General features: G+C 37.9%; 1 protein-coding gene across 3 annotated transcripts in view; it reads right to left on the bottom strand.

Moving 5' to 3' along the window:
- RCBTB2 (RCC1 and BTB domain containing protein 2) overlaps nucleotides 1-16,737 on the bottom strand; it is a 32,899-nt gene extending 16,162 nt beyond the window's left edge. Inside the window, exons 1-8 of one of the 3 annotated variants that reach the window (XM_031047745.2) lie at nucleotides 16,666-16,737; nucleotides 10,454-10,517; nucleotides 7,429-7,616; nucleotides 6,848-6,998; nucleotides 4,586-4,752; nucleotides 3,730-3,888; nucleotides 2,293-2,400; nucleotides 1,125-1,267 (exon numbers count right to left, since the gene is read on the bottom strand). In XM_031047745.2, coding sequence (XP_030903605.1) covers nucleotides 1,125-1,267; nucleotides 2,293-2,400; nucleotides 3,730-3,888; nucleotides 4,586-4,752; nucleotides 6,848-6,998; nucleotides 7,429-7,554 — 854 coding nt within the window. In that variant the 5' untranslated portion in view covers nucleotides 7,555-7,616; nucleotides 10,454-10,517; nucleotides 16,666-16,737. The remainder of the gene's footprint in view (nucleotides 1-1,124; nucleotides 1,268-2,292; nucleotides 2,401-3,729; nucleotides 3,889-4,585; nucleotides 4,753-6,847; nucleotides 6,999-7,428; nucleotides 7,617-10,453; nucleotides 10,518-16,665) is intronic. The other 2 variants (XM_005147661.4, XM_031047746.2) reach the window with 2 other exon arrangements.
- Nucleotides 16,738-18,665: the final 1,928 nt, after the last annotated feature.

The following is an 18,665-nucleotide window of genomic DNA, read 5'->3' as shown; positions in this document are numbered from 1 at the left end:
TAAGTGTATTTTAGCTAGGCTAGGCTATCTCACTAATCCTAATGCTGATTTGGGATTTCAAAACTCCCACACAAGCCACTGGTTTGCAGTCTGAACTACTGCTTGTTTACTTGTTTTCCCAGCTGCATGGGGCTGGGAAACAACTTGTTTAAAACTGTATGTACAAATCTTGCAGGCTTTAGTGAGGTAATATCCTCACTGAGACCAGGAATGCATATTCTGGCCAAAAAAGGGAAAGGCAGCACACAGCACCTTTCAATACATACATGTATTGAAATGTGGTAACAACTTAACTGCACATGAAGTGTCTAGAAAAAAATCAGTTTAAGCAAAGCACAAACACATGAAGAAATATGTTCAAAACACACAAAGAAAAGCTCAACCCCAGGCCATGTCTCATCACCAGAGAGGAGTTGCTTCTTCCTTACAATAACTGACACAAGTTTAAGAGGGACATCTCACTTTTCTTATTATTCACAATATGAGGTCAAATCAAGACCTCAGTAGTAAGGAACAGATTCAAATTTCTCACCACATGTATGCATGGCTTTACATCAGCAATAGAAATAACTGCCCCACTAGCCATCAAGGACTTACAGGAAAATATTTAACTTGGAAAAATCTAAGCATGATTTTCAGGCAACAATACAAAGAAAGAGCTCCTCCCTTTTGCTCCATCTTGGGTTATGAGCCAGATTTAATAGCAGAAATAACACTAACTGCAGATGTCCACTCTTCAGTTTTTATGTGTGCACTTCTTGTCAAAAGTAGCATATTAAAATACAATTTTTACGCAGAGACAATAAAGCCTTTATTGCTGACTTCAAACAATGAAACTACATCACTGAAGGGAAACTGCAATTAAGGCCTATACAGTACAGTACGAGCCGAAGCAGAAAATAACACATTCAGTCTCAGAACATTAAGTTTCTCTTTCACAAGGATGGTTATGGGGCAGACTCTAGCACTTTCAGTGAAAATTCCATTCACATTTAGCAGAAGAACTATTGTAAAACATGATAGATCATTTTTTTTCCAAAAAATACATCAAAAATGACATAATTTTCTGTAACTCTTCTGAGAGTATACCAACTGATATCTGACTGCAAGACTATAAGTATTACCTGTCTTTATCCACAGCAACTGTTGTAGGGTAAGCCTGGTTACTTTTGTTCCCAGTACCTAACTGTCCATATGAGTTGGCCCCCCAGGCATAAATCTGACCTTCATCTGTTAGCACTAATGTATGTGCATAACCACAGGCAACCTGTAAAGAATAACAAAAAGAAAAATCTCATTTTTATGTAACAGTAAGTTAATACAGATAGATACATGCTATGCATTATTTGATCATTAATTGATCATTAATTGATTCTATACTAGTGTAAAAATTACAAAAACTACAGATACAGATAAGTTTATTAAAAAGGGAAGCAAAGTAGATGAGGTGACTTTGAAGAAAAATGTATAATGAGGAACCCTGCCAGATGATCTCAAGAGCACACCAAAAGAATAGCTAGAAATTGAGATAGAAGGGAAGCTAAATGACAAATATGAACAGTATGAAGAAAGAAATGCAGAAAAAGGCAGATTGCCTTGCACCGAACTTGCTCTGTGGGCAACTGCTCCAAGGTGAATAGCTTACCACTGTAAAAACAGGCAGGGTCTTCCTATCTGCTCCTCTCCTGCCTGACTGCGAGCCACACAAAACTGCCCCCTCCTTGTGCTCACCAGATATTTTGTAAATAAGTGTAACAGCCACCCAAGATCAAGACTGACCAAGAAATCATACCAACTGTTGACCAAAAGCAGTTGGAGACAATTTGTTCAGACTCCAAACACCAGTTAGTCACTGTGGCTGGAGTACAATTCTGAAAATGGTACTTAGTCTGCCAGAAAGACAAAATGCTAAACTGCAACATCATCTCAAAAAAAAGAAGGGGTTAATTAAGAATGGGGCAGCCTATGAAGACTTTCTTATTTACTAAAATAACAGGAGTTTTGCTTTTTAAATTTTTGCATGGAAAAAGGAAAGGAAAAAACCTTTTCTAATGGCCTAGTCCTATGTATGTAATATCCTGAACTCACAGAGAATAATGGCAAAGTTCCCACTGAACTCCACAAGATCCCAGTTTCTCCCCTACTGAGAGTTCCATTTTAAGATACATGTTTTTATTCTTAGAAACAGTGCTTCAAACAAAGAGATAAAGGACTATCTCCTTCAAACACAGCACGTCTTAGCATATTTTCAATTGCTCCTAAACGGTTTGACAAGGAGTGTCACACACATACCCGCTGTACACGAATGTCTTGCAAAGCTGCTATTCGGCATGGTGTTGGCTGATTGCCACTGCTGCCCAGTCCAAGCTGGCCATTACCATTGTAACCCCAGACATAGACCTTAAAAACAGAGACAGGGATTTCAACTGTCAATGTTATTCTCCACTACAAATTTTGGATGCTGTTTCTGTTTAAAATACCATCTGCATGTTCATCTAAAATTCTAAATTTCCATATTCATGTTGCTCTTTAAGAGTTGGATTATGTAAGACTACAATATTTTAATATGAAGAGTAGAAAATAAGTGATTCATATGGGTGTTTCCCAGAGCAAATTCAGCACAAATACTTCCCTTTTCCCAAGAGCTAAATTCTCATTCAAAAATCCTCTAAAAGAAAATACACCACCCTAAATTGCATATAAACTGGGAGCTATGCACAACAGTTTCAGTTGGCTGTTATTAGCTTTATGATGAACATAACAAAAAGCGAAAATACTGAGCTCTGATAATTTCAGTGACATATGTTCTACTGCAAACAGTCAATAGCTATTTAGGTGTAAACTGAAATGCTTTGAGTGAAGGAGCTAGAGAGGACGTAGGCAGCCCAAAATCTTCAGTTCATGTAAAGTAAAACAATAAGAACACTACAACCCTCCTAGTGTCCTTGCAATGAGGATAAAATGCATGAGAGGAATTCAACGGGTTGTAGAACAAATGTATGAAATGAACTTTTATTCTCGCTGTTTTGTTGAAGACAAACTGTGCATATATGAGCACTGAAAATTAAAATAGCATTCACTGATTATTCTCACACTCAAGATTCTAGTATTGAAAATAATTTATTTTTCTATGAATGCAGCAGTGGGATAACACATTAATCAGTACTTTCATTTTTTTGATAGAATATACCAGCTCTTAAAATCAGTGAATCAGTGATGCAAACTTAGTTATTTTCATATGAGAAAATGAAGCTATCATGAAATGCTAAGTGTACACATAGATTCAATATGATTTAATCCCAAAATTTATAAAAGTCTCCTAGCCTCCACAATACTGTTTTTAAATTTGAAATTTGATACTTGAATTCTTCATCTCAAAGCCAACTTTGATAGCTGACACAAAGTAATATCTGCTAAATTTTATGAGTAATGTCATATACCAAAAAAGCTATAAATTAAATGTCAGTGAACAATTTTCCCCGTTCCACTTTACCTCCTTTCTAAATGAGAAACCATAATCAGCATGGATAGGAAAGTGTGCTGAATTATGTCAGAATGTGCAGAATAATTTATGACAGAGGTTTTTACAAGCAGTATAAGGAGGTAGATTTGAGAGAGTCTGGAAAGGTACACTTCTTTTTTGAGTAGTAGTTCATTACTGAAATGATCTAATTCCATGATATTACATCATACAAAATTCAGTCAGAATGTTCACTTAAAATTTCTTACCTCTCCATTTTCCACCACAGCCATAGAGCACATTTGTCCACAAGCTATATTAACTACTATTTTGTTTTGTAGGCAGCTGGTAACTCTTCGAGGAATTGGTTGATTAGCTGTTGAACCTGATCCAACTTGGCCTGAGTTATTATAACCCCATGTGTATACCTGTTGTAAGAAAATTGTCATAGATTACCATGTAACAGTTCAAAGTACATAATCAAGAGAGAAAAGATATATACATAAAAAAATGCATTTTGAGTTCAAGTGGATGTATTCTTTTAAAGACCTAGGAAGATACATAGGTTTACAATTTACTTGTTTCGATCAAAAATATACCACTCATAATATTTATATAATCTGTTTTGTTCCTCCAACCATATGTAAGAGGCAACATGACAACGGAGATAATATGGGAAGAATTCGCTGCTATTTTTCCAGAACCCAAAGTAAAACGGCTAACTGGACACAAATGGCACCTCAAAGTAAATGACAGAAAACTTTACTTTTGTGGGTAGCACTCCTCACACAAATGTGATTTATATTTATGCTAGCTTTAACTCCACTAAACATTTACAGCTTAGTATAGCATAGAAAGGAACCGGCTGCCCTCTACAAACACATTATAATTTGTTATTACAAACAGATGTGGCATAAAAGTAAATGTTCTGCATGCACTTAAAGCGGCTAGACCCTAACAGGTTTTCTATTTTTATCAAACATTTATGTTCCATTAGCAATGCATTAACATTGTGAGGGTAACAAGAAGCAAGGTCTAATGCTCTAAGTGCAGAATATTTTCCTGTTTCTCACATATGTGAATTTCATTAAGAGAAAAAGAGAGATTTATTCCAGCTATTCTCACCTCTCCATCAGATGTTAACACCATAGAATGATGAGAGCCACAGGCAACTTCAATGACTTTCTTGTTCACCAAGTTAGTAGAGACTTGACATGGAATGAAACCATGATTTGTTGTACCATTGCCCAACTGACTATAAGCATTATGACCCCATGTATACACTTCTCCTTCTATAATAAAAAGGTAAAAAGATGTTTTAAAATCTGTTTTTCCAACGAGTACACAACATAAAATTACAAACTGATAAGTGAAATTCAATAACAATATGCCTATATAACTGTATGTATATATATGTGTATATATATATATATGTATGTATATGCCCTCTGGGGCTCTTAATCCCAAGGACGTATCAATACTACCTTCACATAGTGTTCACCACAAATCTAACAGGATAGTATCACCAGAATCTTAGTAAAGGAAATCATATAACTAAAAGAAAGGAAATAGTGCAAAGGAGAGAACAGAGAAAAGAGAACAGAGAGAAGAGAAAATGATAAATGACAGTCAGGAGTCTCTATTTCCATTTCTTTGTAACCAACAAGCAATCAGAATTTCTTGTCTGCCCTTGTACTTTCTCACTTCGGAAAATTCAAGTAACAAGCTTTCGTTCCTTTAAAATATGCATGAGGATGCTTGTAAAAAACCCTTATTATTACTTATTAATACACATAATAGTGTTTACTTATTATTTAAACATACTATTTATGTTCTGTATTTTGAGAAACATGCTAGTAAAATTAAGAATGTGTGAAATGTCTGTTAGACTGATGGTCAACCTAGTGCAAAATTCTGTCTCCAACTAACAGTAGAAAAAGCTGCTGTTTAAGGCAAACATGATCCTTGTCACTTTTTGCACTTCACAAGCATTTATAATCACTAGAGTACAGATATTGCCAGGTACTTTAGATTCTCTTTTTTGTACATATATTGGCCCATTATCCATTAAGTACTTTTCGTACTCCCTTTCTTCCATTTATTTTAAATGGAGTGTCCTCTAGTTACAGTGGTGCAGGACTTGAAGAATAGCTGTCTTACATTCATCTTGTCCATCACAATCATTATCATAAGTTTCTAAACCTACATTATACTGTCATTGCAGGGGCTAGGTTTGACATACAACTCCATCAGATTTCTAAAAAGATCACCAAACTCCTTAATCCCTATGAAGGGCTCCCTACTGCAAAGGCAAAATGTGCTCACTAAAACAGTATTTCTTTGCAATAACAGGTTAAATCTAATTACTTTTTCCTGTCAAAAGCAAAAAACCTTCCTTTCCTTTCACCGACATGGGAATCCAAATTCCAGTAAACAGGTGAAACAGCCACATAGAAACATACAACGCAAACTGGAGATGATAGTAATTCACACAAGGATTATGAAATATGTAATGGCTGTCTGAAAGGTAGGTCAAAAGAGGCCGGATGGAAGTTATTCGTGAGATGGAGTTATGAGTAAGTCATCAAGGATCAGTTTTGGATGTGTTCTTTTGCAATACTTCGTCATCTGGGTAAGGACTATGTGCCAGTGAGATCTGTCAGCAAGAAAGCTCAGAAGAATACAGATACACCTATAAAAGGCATCCAAAATGCAAAAAATAGTGGAATGTAATTGAATATAAATAATAGTCACACCTGTACAACACAATTCCCCTCACCTAGTTTTGGTCATCTAATCTAGACTATTCAAAAAGATTTCTTCTCATTAACAGAGAAAGAGACAAATGTTAACATAATCAGTCAGGCTCTAACAGAACATAACTAGGAACTCAGTTATTTGTGTTTCAGAATAATGTACTCAATTATGAACAGAAGGGCCACTAGTATGATGTTGATAATAGAGCGTCAACGAGACAACATGAAACAAAAGGTTAAGAGGCAACATAACTGGTCTCACATCCAAAAGTAGGTACAGGAGGGAAAAGATGCATTTTAGCTAAAGGACACCATTGGCACATACGGGTATAATGTAGCCACTAAAGCATTTTAAAACCAATCAGAAGTTCCAAACTTAACTGCAAAGTAAAGGAAACTGCCAAAATTAGCAAAAAGAACAAGGCAGAGCTTGAAAAACTTTTGAAAAGAACTACCTATGAACAGAGCTAGCTGACATGTCATTCACCAATGTAAATATGATGGACTTGACAGCCAGGAATGTCTATCCCATTTCTCTCTCTTATTTACCAGCACAGTCCTTCCTCATCTGCTGGACTAATTAAAATGGACTATCTGAAATACAGAAATATATATTCAGATCATACTTTACCTTCTGTAGCAAGAACTACATGAGGGCCACTTCCATAACTCAGACAGGCTATCTTTTTGCCACATAGAGAATCTAACCTCCTTGGTTCAATAGTGCTCTGCATGTCACCTGTTCCCAAACACCCACTGCAGTTCATGCCAAGCACAAAAACCTGTTAGAAAAGAATAACAGAATGATAATTTAGGGTGGAATGGAGGATGTCTTCCAAAGGACATGTAGTCCAACTCCTTGCTCAACAAAGGTTTAAATAGATCAGATGACTCAAGACCAAGGCCAAGTCTCCAAGTCTCCAAGGAAAGATCTCACAACCCTGCCAGAATTTAATCACTCACGTGGTAAATTCTTTTTTCCACTGCCTCTCATCTTGTCACTATGCACCTTCAAGAATGTCTGACTTCATCTTCTCTTTATCCTCTGGTTGTGGTAGGAAGCCATTAATTTGAACTGGAAATGTTTTGCTAGCAATCAGACATTGTAGCATGCAACTTTTTCCAGTTATACTATCATAGTACTGGCTTTCAGAGTAACTTTATGCATAAATGATAAGCATGTCACGTTCATATATACTCTTGGAGAATTACCTCATCATTTTCAGTTGCATACAACACCTCATTACCAGCACTGCCAAATACACAGGCTTGACGAATTAACTTGAGCTCTTCTTGAGAACAGAGAGAAAAAATTGGCCATTTCCCAACATCCAGCATCTTCAGGGCTGACAGTAGTGTTGCTTCCAAGACCTGATATTATAAAAAATCACATCAAATACCTAGACAGAGATAAAAACATATGTTTGGACAGTAAAAAGTTAAAAAAAAAAAAAAGAAACACCATTCCCCTTTTCAAGCACAAACCAGTATTTTAATTCTGGAACTATACTTGTGAAGCCATTAAAATAAATGAATACATTGTGATCCAGAAATAAAAGACCTATATGCATGGAGAGAAGTACCATATAAGAAGTTAAATGATGAGGTCATATTTTCAATGTATACAACATAACTGATAGCTTACTGAATTCAATGTACAGGATTCTAATACAGAGTGCAAAGTACACATTAAAAACTTGAAATTAATGTGTGTCTTCTCCCTCAGGAGCTAAAATTACTGTTAAAGGAAGAAACCATAATAAAGTCTTCCCAAGAACATACTTATTTTTAAAAAATACACACTTTTTCACACAGTGAAAATGGAAACTTGAGAATATGTTTCCTTTCTCTTACTTTTGAAACTGTGTTTCAACAATAATTGAATCTTTGGGAGCTTCCAAGAATATTTGCATTTTATGTAAGTAGACATGTAATAAAAGAAAAAAGATAATTATACATTTCCCAGCTTATCCAAGGACCAATGACAAGTTTCTAATTAAAGGAAAAGAATAATGGGTCTCTTCAGTTATTAAAACTAGTCAAGCTAATGTCTGAATCTCATGCAACATTTCTACTGTTTTAGTATATCATAAATCAGAAAAAATGTTGCAGTATCAAAATTTAATAGCAAAATTGTCATGGAGCACGCATCCAATTATCTTTTCTGAAATTAAAACAGGCTATGAACGTGAAAAAAAATAGCAGCATTACTTGCCAGATCAGAAGGTAAGTGCTGGACAGTAAAGTATTAATAGTTTCTGCCTATCACAGGCATTACATAGTTCACCGTGAAACAGTGAGGACCGGATCATTAGTTTATTCCTAGCAAGTACTAGACTTCCAAAATAGTCTGCTTACAGAACACAATTTTTTCTACCTCTGAAACAAAGATGTGAATAAATTCTAGCTTGGAGTCTGAAGCATGTTATGTTAGTAGTAAGGATACTGCTTTTTTGATTAGTACCACTTACTATGAAAAAATGTAAACAGAAACATAGATAATGTTTTAAACTTCAGGCATTAACCCTAAATTAATCCCGAATTAAAATCTTTACACAAATAGCAGTTAATCACACATTTCCTTATTTATACTTCTGAGGAACAGAAAGGAGGGTTGGTCATCACTAAAGAAAAGTTGCGGTTTTGATCACACCAGTTCTTTCCCCATCATCCACACACCAAGTAACTGACCAATTTCAGCCAAATTTGCAAGTGAAAGGGAAGTAAGATTCCGCTGACACAATCTATTTGGCAGTAGACAGCTGGACAATCAGACATGTATGTTATGAAATAAGTCAGGAAGCAAGTAGGTGAAAGCTAGTCCTGGCACATGCTGTCTTCTATGACACATAGCAGGGCTATGAGAGACAAAGGACATGAATCTGTATGGAATCAGGCTTCATTCATCTGCTGTTTGTAGAACAATTTTTTTTATATCAATAGGTTAGCATTAATTTTATGGAGGATTTTAGGCACTTCTAAAATATGATAATGAATACTGTAAGCACCACAGACTGCTCTTCCAATTGCATCAACAAAACTGCATTCCACTTTTGCTCAACTCATGGGAAGCCTGAGGTTCAAAAGGACAGTCAAGATACTCTTCAGTTGTACAGATTCCCTTAGTGGAATAACATACTGGGTCTAAAATGTGGGCTTTAAATTCCAAGTGCACAGTGGGTCAGAACCCATTCATCTTGAACAGGAAAGATTTTCTCTGTAACCTTCTACAAAGCATTCGTGTTCTACTCTCATAATTAACATGTTAAAAAAAACCCAAACCCAAACTATAACATTTCTCAACACTAAAATACTACACTGAAAAAAAACCCAACAAACTACCATTACTAAAAGCAACGAAGGAAACCCTTTTTAAAAAAAAAAAAAAAAACGAAAGAAATAACCACAAACTTTATCGGACTAAAAAATTTCCATAGCTTACATCCAATTTCTGGAGTTATTAGTTACATTCAGCTCAGTAACAGCTAATCTCTCACCCTTCAAGATTTTCTTCTCTCACACTTCTCCATTATATTTTGTCCCCCCCCCCAAAAAAAAAAATATATATATATATAACAAACGTTGGACTATCAGCCTGCCAATACTTATGTCCAATAAGTGATCAATTCCCTCATTATATTACACAAACTCATTAAAGACAGAGACCAGAATCTGAGATTTCATCTGACCCAGCTACCCCCCCAGATGTCTCAGTTACACTTCAAGAGACTTCTTCACTTCATCTGAGATCAGCAATCAGTTTGAAAGCTGGTCATTCAGTTTTATTTGTCATACAGATCACCTTAAAAGGCATTATCATTAAGCTCAAAATCTGAATGATGTTTCATTAAGTTTTACATGCAAAGCGTTCAAAGAAAATAGAAAAATGAGAGGAAGTTTTTGCCTCAAATTATGCTACAAAAATTAATTCTAACAAGTTTATGTTATTGAAACATTAGGCTGCAACATCTAAATTTAGAAATTAATACAAGTTAAATCAGCCTTGTAAGCCGAAGGAGCAATTCAACCCAATTAAAACGAACATATTGTTTTTCTAATATTATGTGGATCGCATAAGCAACACTTCTTTTTCTAGTATAATTTTTCTACCTGTAGCTTTGGTTTTCTGTTTATCTTGACAGCTACCAGCATGTAGTAACCTACTGCCAAATGGAACAGAGCTTGTTTCTTTTGGACACAGCAGTACAGGATTCTCAATGCAAAATCAAACTCTGACCTTGACACTGATTCCTTGAGAAGGAGGAGACTCATCCTCCATAAGGATCTGTGCTTGTGTCCTCCTGCAGAGAGAGAACTGTGGTTAAAATCACCATGTCGTGTTGCTGCAACAATACTTTATGGAACTATACACAATACTAAAGTCAGAACTAGTTGCTTCTGTGGGGTGAGAAAACAGTAAACACAAAGCTCACTCAATTTTGGTTTTGTATTCAACTGTACAGTGATCAGTTAGACTCTGCTCTTCCGTTGTCTTACCTCAAATAATAATTCTTTGGGCAAAACAATTTTTTTTAAACTAACCAGACTGTGATTGGAAAGGAAGAAGATTTATTAAACACAATACTCCAATGTCTTTTTATTGCAGTAAAAATAAATTTAGAACCTTGCTGACATAACTTTAAAAGGTATTTCAGAAAAAAAGCAGCACACTGGTTGGAGCTTTCTATTTCTGGCTTAAACTTCAAATGCTTTTCTTACAGTTCCATTCCGAAAACTAACGTTAGAAAAAACATTTGGGTCTTTTCAGGTTTACCGAGACTTGTTAAAATACTCACTCTTCTTCAGAAAGCACTGCTAACCTTGTAAATTACTTGAGTAATTTCTAGGATGTGCATTATCAACAGAAACAGATTTTCAGATCAGATATACAATTAAGAATCTGGACAGCATATTCTGGCAGTCTGAGTTTAGGTCTTGGAATCTGAAAGTTCTAACCCTGGTTTTGGTTCAACTATGGCAGGTCTTTGGGTAAGGCACATATATTTCTATGGTACAGATAAGATTGAGTTAAGGAACACAAATACTAGTTCTAATAGCCAAGTTCTACCAGCAGTTTAAGACTATTTAATACTAAATATTTAAACAGGTTCACTGACTCATTCGAATGTAAAGATTCTTGGAGAGTCTCTCTAGGAACTTGGCAGGCAAACAAAAATTTTCAGAACTCCACTCAGTATTTCCTCCCACTTAATTTGGGCATTTATGAATTTCATCTGCTGAATCAAAGGTCTGTCTGGAGCTTCTTCCTCAAGGACTCTAACCACAGGTTTAGCAAAGATCGAGGAAAAAGTCACAGAAAAGATGGACTTGCTGACACCTTTAGGAAAGGAATCTAACCTCATATTCATGATTTGCCAGCAGTTTCTCACAAGAGTAGTCATTAAATGATTCTAACTTATCAAAGTGATCTTGCGCAGGAGGAGAGACCAGTAATATTGTCAACAGTTATTCCTCTTGAACAGATCACATTCCCTTACTAGGAAGACTGCTTTCAAAATGATCTTCTTTCTTTGTATGTACAGTGAAATGTCACTACTCTGTCCAGTGCTGATGATCAATTGACAGAACTCAGCTTGTCATTCATTATTACATTGATGCAGCATTTTCCATTACCAAGAAACTTCAGACCTTGAGAAACAGTAAGTGGTTGCTTGAAAAACTTCCAGCTTCAACTCAAGTATAGCCTTCTCCCCTTCTTGCTTCTTGACATTAGACTGTGATTTCTCAGTTCCTGATACAAGCCATACTTGCTGTCTACCAATTGCAAGAGCAAATGTACATGCAATTTAAAGGTTAGATCAAAGAAATTCTGAAAGACTGGAGTATTTACCGTCTGAAAGACTGCCATCCTTGACCTTGAAAGATAGGTAACTGTTACAGAAATTTCTAATTGGAAAGATCTGAGGCAGCTTTATTGTCTCAATCTCCACAGAGACAAAACTTCAGCCAAAAAATATTTTGCCAGATGCCACCTCTCTCTTGGTATGACATCCAACTCCACTTGTTGACTCCAGGGATGGACGTTCAGCATAACCCCACTGTAATTTTCAGAGGTTCATTTACATGCAGTTTGCTGTATTGGAGCTAAATGCTTGAAACCTATTTGCAAAGACCTTTATTTCAGCAACATCATCACCCTCAAAAAGAAATGGGTTATCAAGAACAAAAGCTATGAAAGCTAAGATGCAAGCAACACACAAAAGAAAACATAAGCAAATAAAAAGCAAGGAAGATAGGGGAAATATTGTTCTGTTACCCATACTTAGAACCATGCTTCAATACCACTGTGATGTACCAAATACATCAGGAAAAACTTTCTGAAAGAGGTGAGAAGGCAGGAAAGAAAATAGAGGGCATGATTTTTCAATTCTCTGATGGTTTAAAATAAGTGTTACGGTCTGGTGTGAAATTTGTGTCCTAAGTGAGAAAACTGCTTTGAAAAAATCGTATGTAGATTCCTGGGACACCTCCCCCTAACCTTCAAAAAAAACCCACTGTGGGGTTTTGGGCTAATCAAACAATTTGACTAATTTGAATTTTATAAAATCATCTAGGACTTTCAAAAGTAATGGTAAGACACACTGCTCATACTAAGTTTCTTTATTTCTCCTATTCCTATTACTTTATTTTTCCTATTCCTTCTTTTTCCTTTTGAACTGACGTCTATCATCGTCACTGATGTAGAAGAGTTTAGTTTACCAGCGAGCAATGAGTGGAAGTGACTGAAAAAATGCATCATCACAAAATGTTTATAGCAGAATTAAAAAAAAAAAATCTCAAATTCTTTTCTCATTCTATAAACTCTACAGTCACCCTGAAAAAATAATTTCAAAGCTTTGGCTATCCATTTATGTGACTGACACAAACCAGTAGATTGGAATAAAACTATTAACACCTATCAAGGGAAACTATATAACAAACTAATGAAAGCCAGAAATACAAAGACTAGAAAAGAGTAATTAAGTTTATACCAAAATTATACCTCTAATAGACTTACTGAAATGTCAAGGTCAGCAGCTTCAAAAGCCTGATAAGAAGTTGATAAAAAATATTTTTACTTAAAAATATTTACACTTCTTATGCACAACTGCAAATATACCTTTGGAAGGCAACCAAGTGTTTCAGATCATGGAAACAAAGCAACAACTACTTTAGTGCTGCAAAGCATTATAGGAGGAAGCTGGAGTCATTTGCACATAATTAGTGACTTACTTCTGTAGTAAAAGAAAAAAAAAGAGCATTATCTCCAGACCTTGAAGGGTATTAAAATAATCAAACACTTTTTTAGACAGTCTCTTGGGAACAGGATGTCATTCCTGCATCTAAATCTAAGCTGATGTAATCTAATGTAACCTAACTCTAACCTGAGCTGCTGAAGAAAAACATTTTTTGCATTTTTTTAATATGGCTGATCCCAGATTTTCAGAAAATTAACTTGAAAAGCTCTTTCTCTTTGCTGAATTGTTAAGACAAGCTCTAAACACACTCAGGTTCCTGTAATCTCTGCATACACACAAACATAATAAAATACAACTGATGTAATTGTTAGCTCTTGTTGATTTTACATGCTACATAAAATTTAATTTACCATGAAATTTATTTGGTAGAATTGAAACTTATACTACTCCTTCATTTGACCTTCTGACATGAGAGCTCAAGGAACCAGCTTTAGGGAGACAAAAGTATTCCAAAGATCTGGTCTTAAAAGTACTTCATTAAAAATACTGACCATGTAATAGAGCAAAATAAATCCAAATAATGCAATAAATACATATTATATTTTTCTAAACTTCAAGAATCCCACCTGCATGTGGGAACTTGACTGGACATCAGTTCAATGCCATAGGAATGGTATGTTTGGGAAGAACCCTTCTGTTACTATGTAATCCTAAATACTATACTGCATTAACAGATAACCAGTATGCAAATGCACTCATTTTGTTATGCCCCCTCTAAGTTGATCTGACCTACCTATATTGTTAGCAGTCTGCAGTTATGTCGTGCAGCCAAACACTGAGCCATGCATCAGGTCTAGCTGTTGGATCTTTGATCTCAGTTCGCTCTAGCCAGAAAGAAATATTCACAGCTTGTACAAGTTCTAACCTTTAATCGCTTCCTTAGATGCCCAAGGAAGGTCATTCTAGCCTCATCTGGACTAAATCCTTAATTTATAAAATTATCTTCTAAAACATTCTAAGCCTTAGTAAAAGAGCTAAACATAAGCATTACCAAAGCACACTTGTTTTTTTCTACATTCCTTGCTTGCTTCAGTTTAGCCCAGCTTTCCAGCACATAGAAGATGTGGTCCATGACAAGGGCTCTTGCCTACAGCTGAGAGCACTATGTGATGGGTGACCAAGAGGTTTTTCAAGGTGCTGTCTAGAATGGTTCCAGCATGAATCTGGCTGTAGCTGTGTGTCCCTGTAACATCAGGCACTTGCCAGAGCACCTCCAATGAAGCCAGCATGCAATGCCTAGGCAGGTGGGAGGACGGTGCAATCCTTCCCTGACGCAAGTCAGAATTTGTGTAGGTATATACATCAAACACATATACCAATATGGATCTAAAAATAAGTAAATAAATAGACAAATAAATAAATCTCACACACACAACACATATTCTATACCTGGACTGAGACATATGGTAGTTTAAACTTTTATAGTTAGAGGTGTCTGCATGAAAAGATACTTTATGTTAAGAAGCGAGAGATACAATAGTAAATAGAATACAGAATATGAACAGAATAGAATATGAAAGTTAGCCCACTTCGTCTGTGAGCAGATGTGTGTTAACTCTCTGTTTGAGGATTGCTTTAACAGTCTTCTGATACTGGAACTGCCCAATGATTAGTGGCAAGAGCACTGGATTAGATGTAACACATAGAGATTTCTCAACTCTTAAAAAAACAGGAGACAAAATATTAATCTTTATGGTATAAGCATCCAATATTAAATGTACTCACTGCAAAAACCTCATCCAAACTGCAACAAATCATATGCATAATGCTGCCAAGGTTATTTTACCTCAACCTTATCACTCGGTCTTACTTCTACTTTTTATTTACACAGTTAAAGAAGCTTTAAAAAACAACTGCCTATAACTAACTCAGAATTACTTTTGTCAACTCCCGCCTTAGAACTGTGTTTTATATTTTTCTTTGCTTTTCCATCTCTTTTCTAGGCTTTATTTCTAAAATCCATTATAATCAGGGTAAAAGTTCTTTTCAATAGATCTTTTATCATTTTTTTTAATATAAATTCACAACAGATTCTAGGTTTGGCATAAAAAAATTCCATTCCTCCTTTCCTTCTATGGCCCTCAGGACTCCTGTACAAACATACATCACTAATTAATCCTCTTGATATTTTAAAGTTTGCCCTTGTAAAACTGAGCATCTCAATCCCGTCTCCATTTAGCCCTCTATTCTTCACTTCAGAATTTTTCACACTGCTTACTGAGAGCAAGTCTAAAGCAATTCAATGCTTATTTGGTAAACTTACAGCAACTGTGTGTGAGAAAAATGGGATTGCTACAAGCCCTTACCATATGGTGCTGTTATCTGTATCTACGAAAGAAATCCACCTGTGACATAACTCCTCTCAGTAATCAATATTCTCATCTGAATCCAACTCTTGTGTTCTATGGCAGACACCATCAAAAACTCCCATAATTTTCTTTTCTCAAAGCAACGATACACTCGGACTCTTTTTTTACCCATACAATCCTTTCCTGTTCCTTTACAGTCCATCACATCATTCACATCCCCTGTAACTGCCACATGTATTTCTCATATTTGACAGGATCAGCTCTCCTGCTGCACATTCAAGCAGGGTCATTATTCTTTGTGTTTCTTTTATCCAACGTCTGCTTCCACATCCTTCAACGTTAGTTCAGCCCAAATGGTTCCTGACGGTGCACAAATAAAATCTACAGCCAACTGTGTTCACCACTACTGTAAATGTCATCTCCACAAGGGAACACAATGCAACCCTCCCATCTCCCTGTCATTAACAGCCTTTCCTTTCCCAAGTACTCGTTCTGTGCTACCAGCCATTTATAACCGGGTGCCTGGTGAACACGACCCAGGGGAACACCCTGCGCACAGCACAGGCCTCAGCACAGCTCCCTTCGCACACCCAGCAGCGGCAGCGGGCTGCGGTGCGGCCCGAGGCCCCACAGCCACCACCCGCACACAGCTGCGCTTCGAGTGGGAGCCGCCGCAGGCCCCGGGCCCGCCACACCCACAGCCGACGTGGCGGCGCTGGGCGGGGCGGGGCGGGTACGTCCTCCGGAGCGCGACGTAACGGTCTGCCCTGCTGCAGCAGTGCCTCCGCTCCCCTGGGCTGGGGGTGCGCTGGGCCTTGAGCGGGACACAGGGGCTGGGGGGGCAGTGACAGCGGCGGTGACCCCCCTTCTCCGTAGCTTACCTTCCCGCAAGCGGCGGCGGCTCCTCCCTCCGATGAGACCAGGGAAGATGCCGCCGGGCTCAGGCGCCTCCTCAGCCGCGAAGGGAGGGAGGGAGGAGGGAAGGGGGTTAGCGCCTCCCAGGGATCCACCTACTGCAGCGGGAGCCTGGAAAGCGGCGGGCGCTGTCCGCCGAGCACAGCGGGGATACGGCCATAAAGAAGGCGGCCCCACGGGGCCTGGCCCGAGCTACAGAGTGGCTGTCTTTGTAGCAGAGTGCTGCTCTGCTGCTGAGCTGAGGCAAAGAGAGCAACCCTTCTGTAACTGCCGGGTTCTGTCTCTTTTGCTGGTGTGGCTGCCTTGGGAGACTTAGAGGCTTAGGGCGTGCACGGTATTTCAGGCAGATAACACCGCTTTCTGCCAAGCCTCAAGCTGTTGCCTGGGCCTAAATATGCATGAGGACAGTGCATACAGAGAGACACATGGTCAAAGGCAACTGTTAGGGAAATGTCAAGTATTGCTGTGCTGTTACATTGCGCAGTCATTTTGTTTGTTGCCAAGAGAAGTGAGAGGATGTACGTATTTCTCTATTTCTCCTTAGATTTATGTTTAAAATCAAGTGCTTCAAAAGAAGATAGACTAGCAGAATTCCCCTAAAAGGAACAACCTGCCTGTTTTGCTTGATTATATCTCTTACCTTGAGTGTACTAATTCCCTGCTATCTTACTATGGTATATATTCACAGAATCATAGACTGGTTTGAATCAGAAGGGATATTAAAGATCATCGACTTCCAACCACCTGCCATGGGCAGGAATATCTTCCACTAGACAAGGTTGCTCCAAGCCCCATCCAGCCTGGCATTGAACAGTTGCTGGGAGGGGGCATCCACAACTTCTCTGGGCAACCTGTGCCAGGGCCTCATCACACTCATATTGAAGGACTTCATACTAATACCTAATCTCAATCTCCTTTCTGTCATTTTAAAGCCATTCCCCCTTGGCCTATCACTACGTGCCCTTGTAAAAAGTCCCTCTTCAGCTTTCTAGTAGGCCCTCTTTAGGTACCAGAAGGCTGTTATGAAGTCTCCCCTGACCCTTCTTTAGGCTGAACAACCCCAGTTCTCTCAGCCTGTCTCCACAGGAGAGGTGCTACAGCCCTCTGAGCATCTTCATGGCCTCCTCTGGACTCACATGAGCAGGTCCACATCCCATTTGTGCTGGGTCCCCAGATGTAGAGGCAGCACTGCATGTGGGGCCTCAGCAGAACAGAGTAGAGGGATACAATCCCTTCCCTCGACCTGCTGGTTGCTCTCCTTTGGATGCAGCCCAAGCTATATTGGCCTTCTGGACTGCAACGCATGCTGCCAGCTCATGCTGAGCTTGAGACCTTTGCTGTGGTACCCAGTGGTTATGCTATTGCTGTGGAAACATTCAGAAGGACAAGGTTTGCTCTGGGGCTAAGGAACTAACTTTCTATAAAAAATTAAATTCCTTTATCACCTAGGGAGGGTCTTGGGTTTTCTTGTGGGAATTAGAGCCTCATAAGGATGTTTTTGTATTTTAAAGGTTAATGTACTTGGATACAAGAGTGGATGTCTAATAATGAGGTTCGTATAAGTACCTACAGTGGCAAAAACTCATCCTTGCATTTCCCAAGGAAATAGAGACAATGTTCTCTGTGCTTGCTGCATCATATCACAGTCTCGTGTGATAATGATACATGTAACTTGCATCCTGTTCTTTGTATAATGCATGAAGAGCCTGCATCACTGTACTGACTACCAATGCTCTTTCCAATGTGTTTCCTTAATGCATGCATGTCCTCTGCCACTGACTTGGTGTTCTGTGCTATCACTATCTCCTTTTAGCTTGTCAATTATTTCTTACACTGTTTTAAATCTTCCTATGCATGCATCCTAATCTGCAAAGGGTGAGTGGTTTTTGTGCTGTTGGCTCAGTCACTTTGGTTCTTGCAAGATAAAAATCAAGAGTATTTTTTGCTAGGGGTGGTTTCTTCACTC

This window comes from Melopsittacus undulatus, chromosome 2 (assembly GCF_012275295.1).
Source record: "Melopsittacus undulatus isolate bMelUnd1 chromosome 2, bMelUnd1.mat.Z, whole genome shotgun sequence".
NCBI lineage: Eukaryota > Metazoa > Chordata > Aves > Psittaciformes > Psittaculidae > Melopsittacus > Melopsittacus undulatus.
This window is presented reverse-complemented; position numbering and strand designations above follow the sequence as displayed.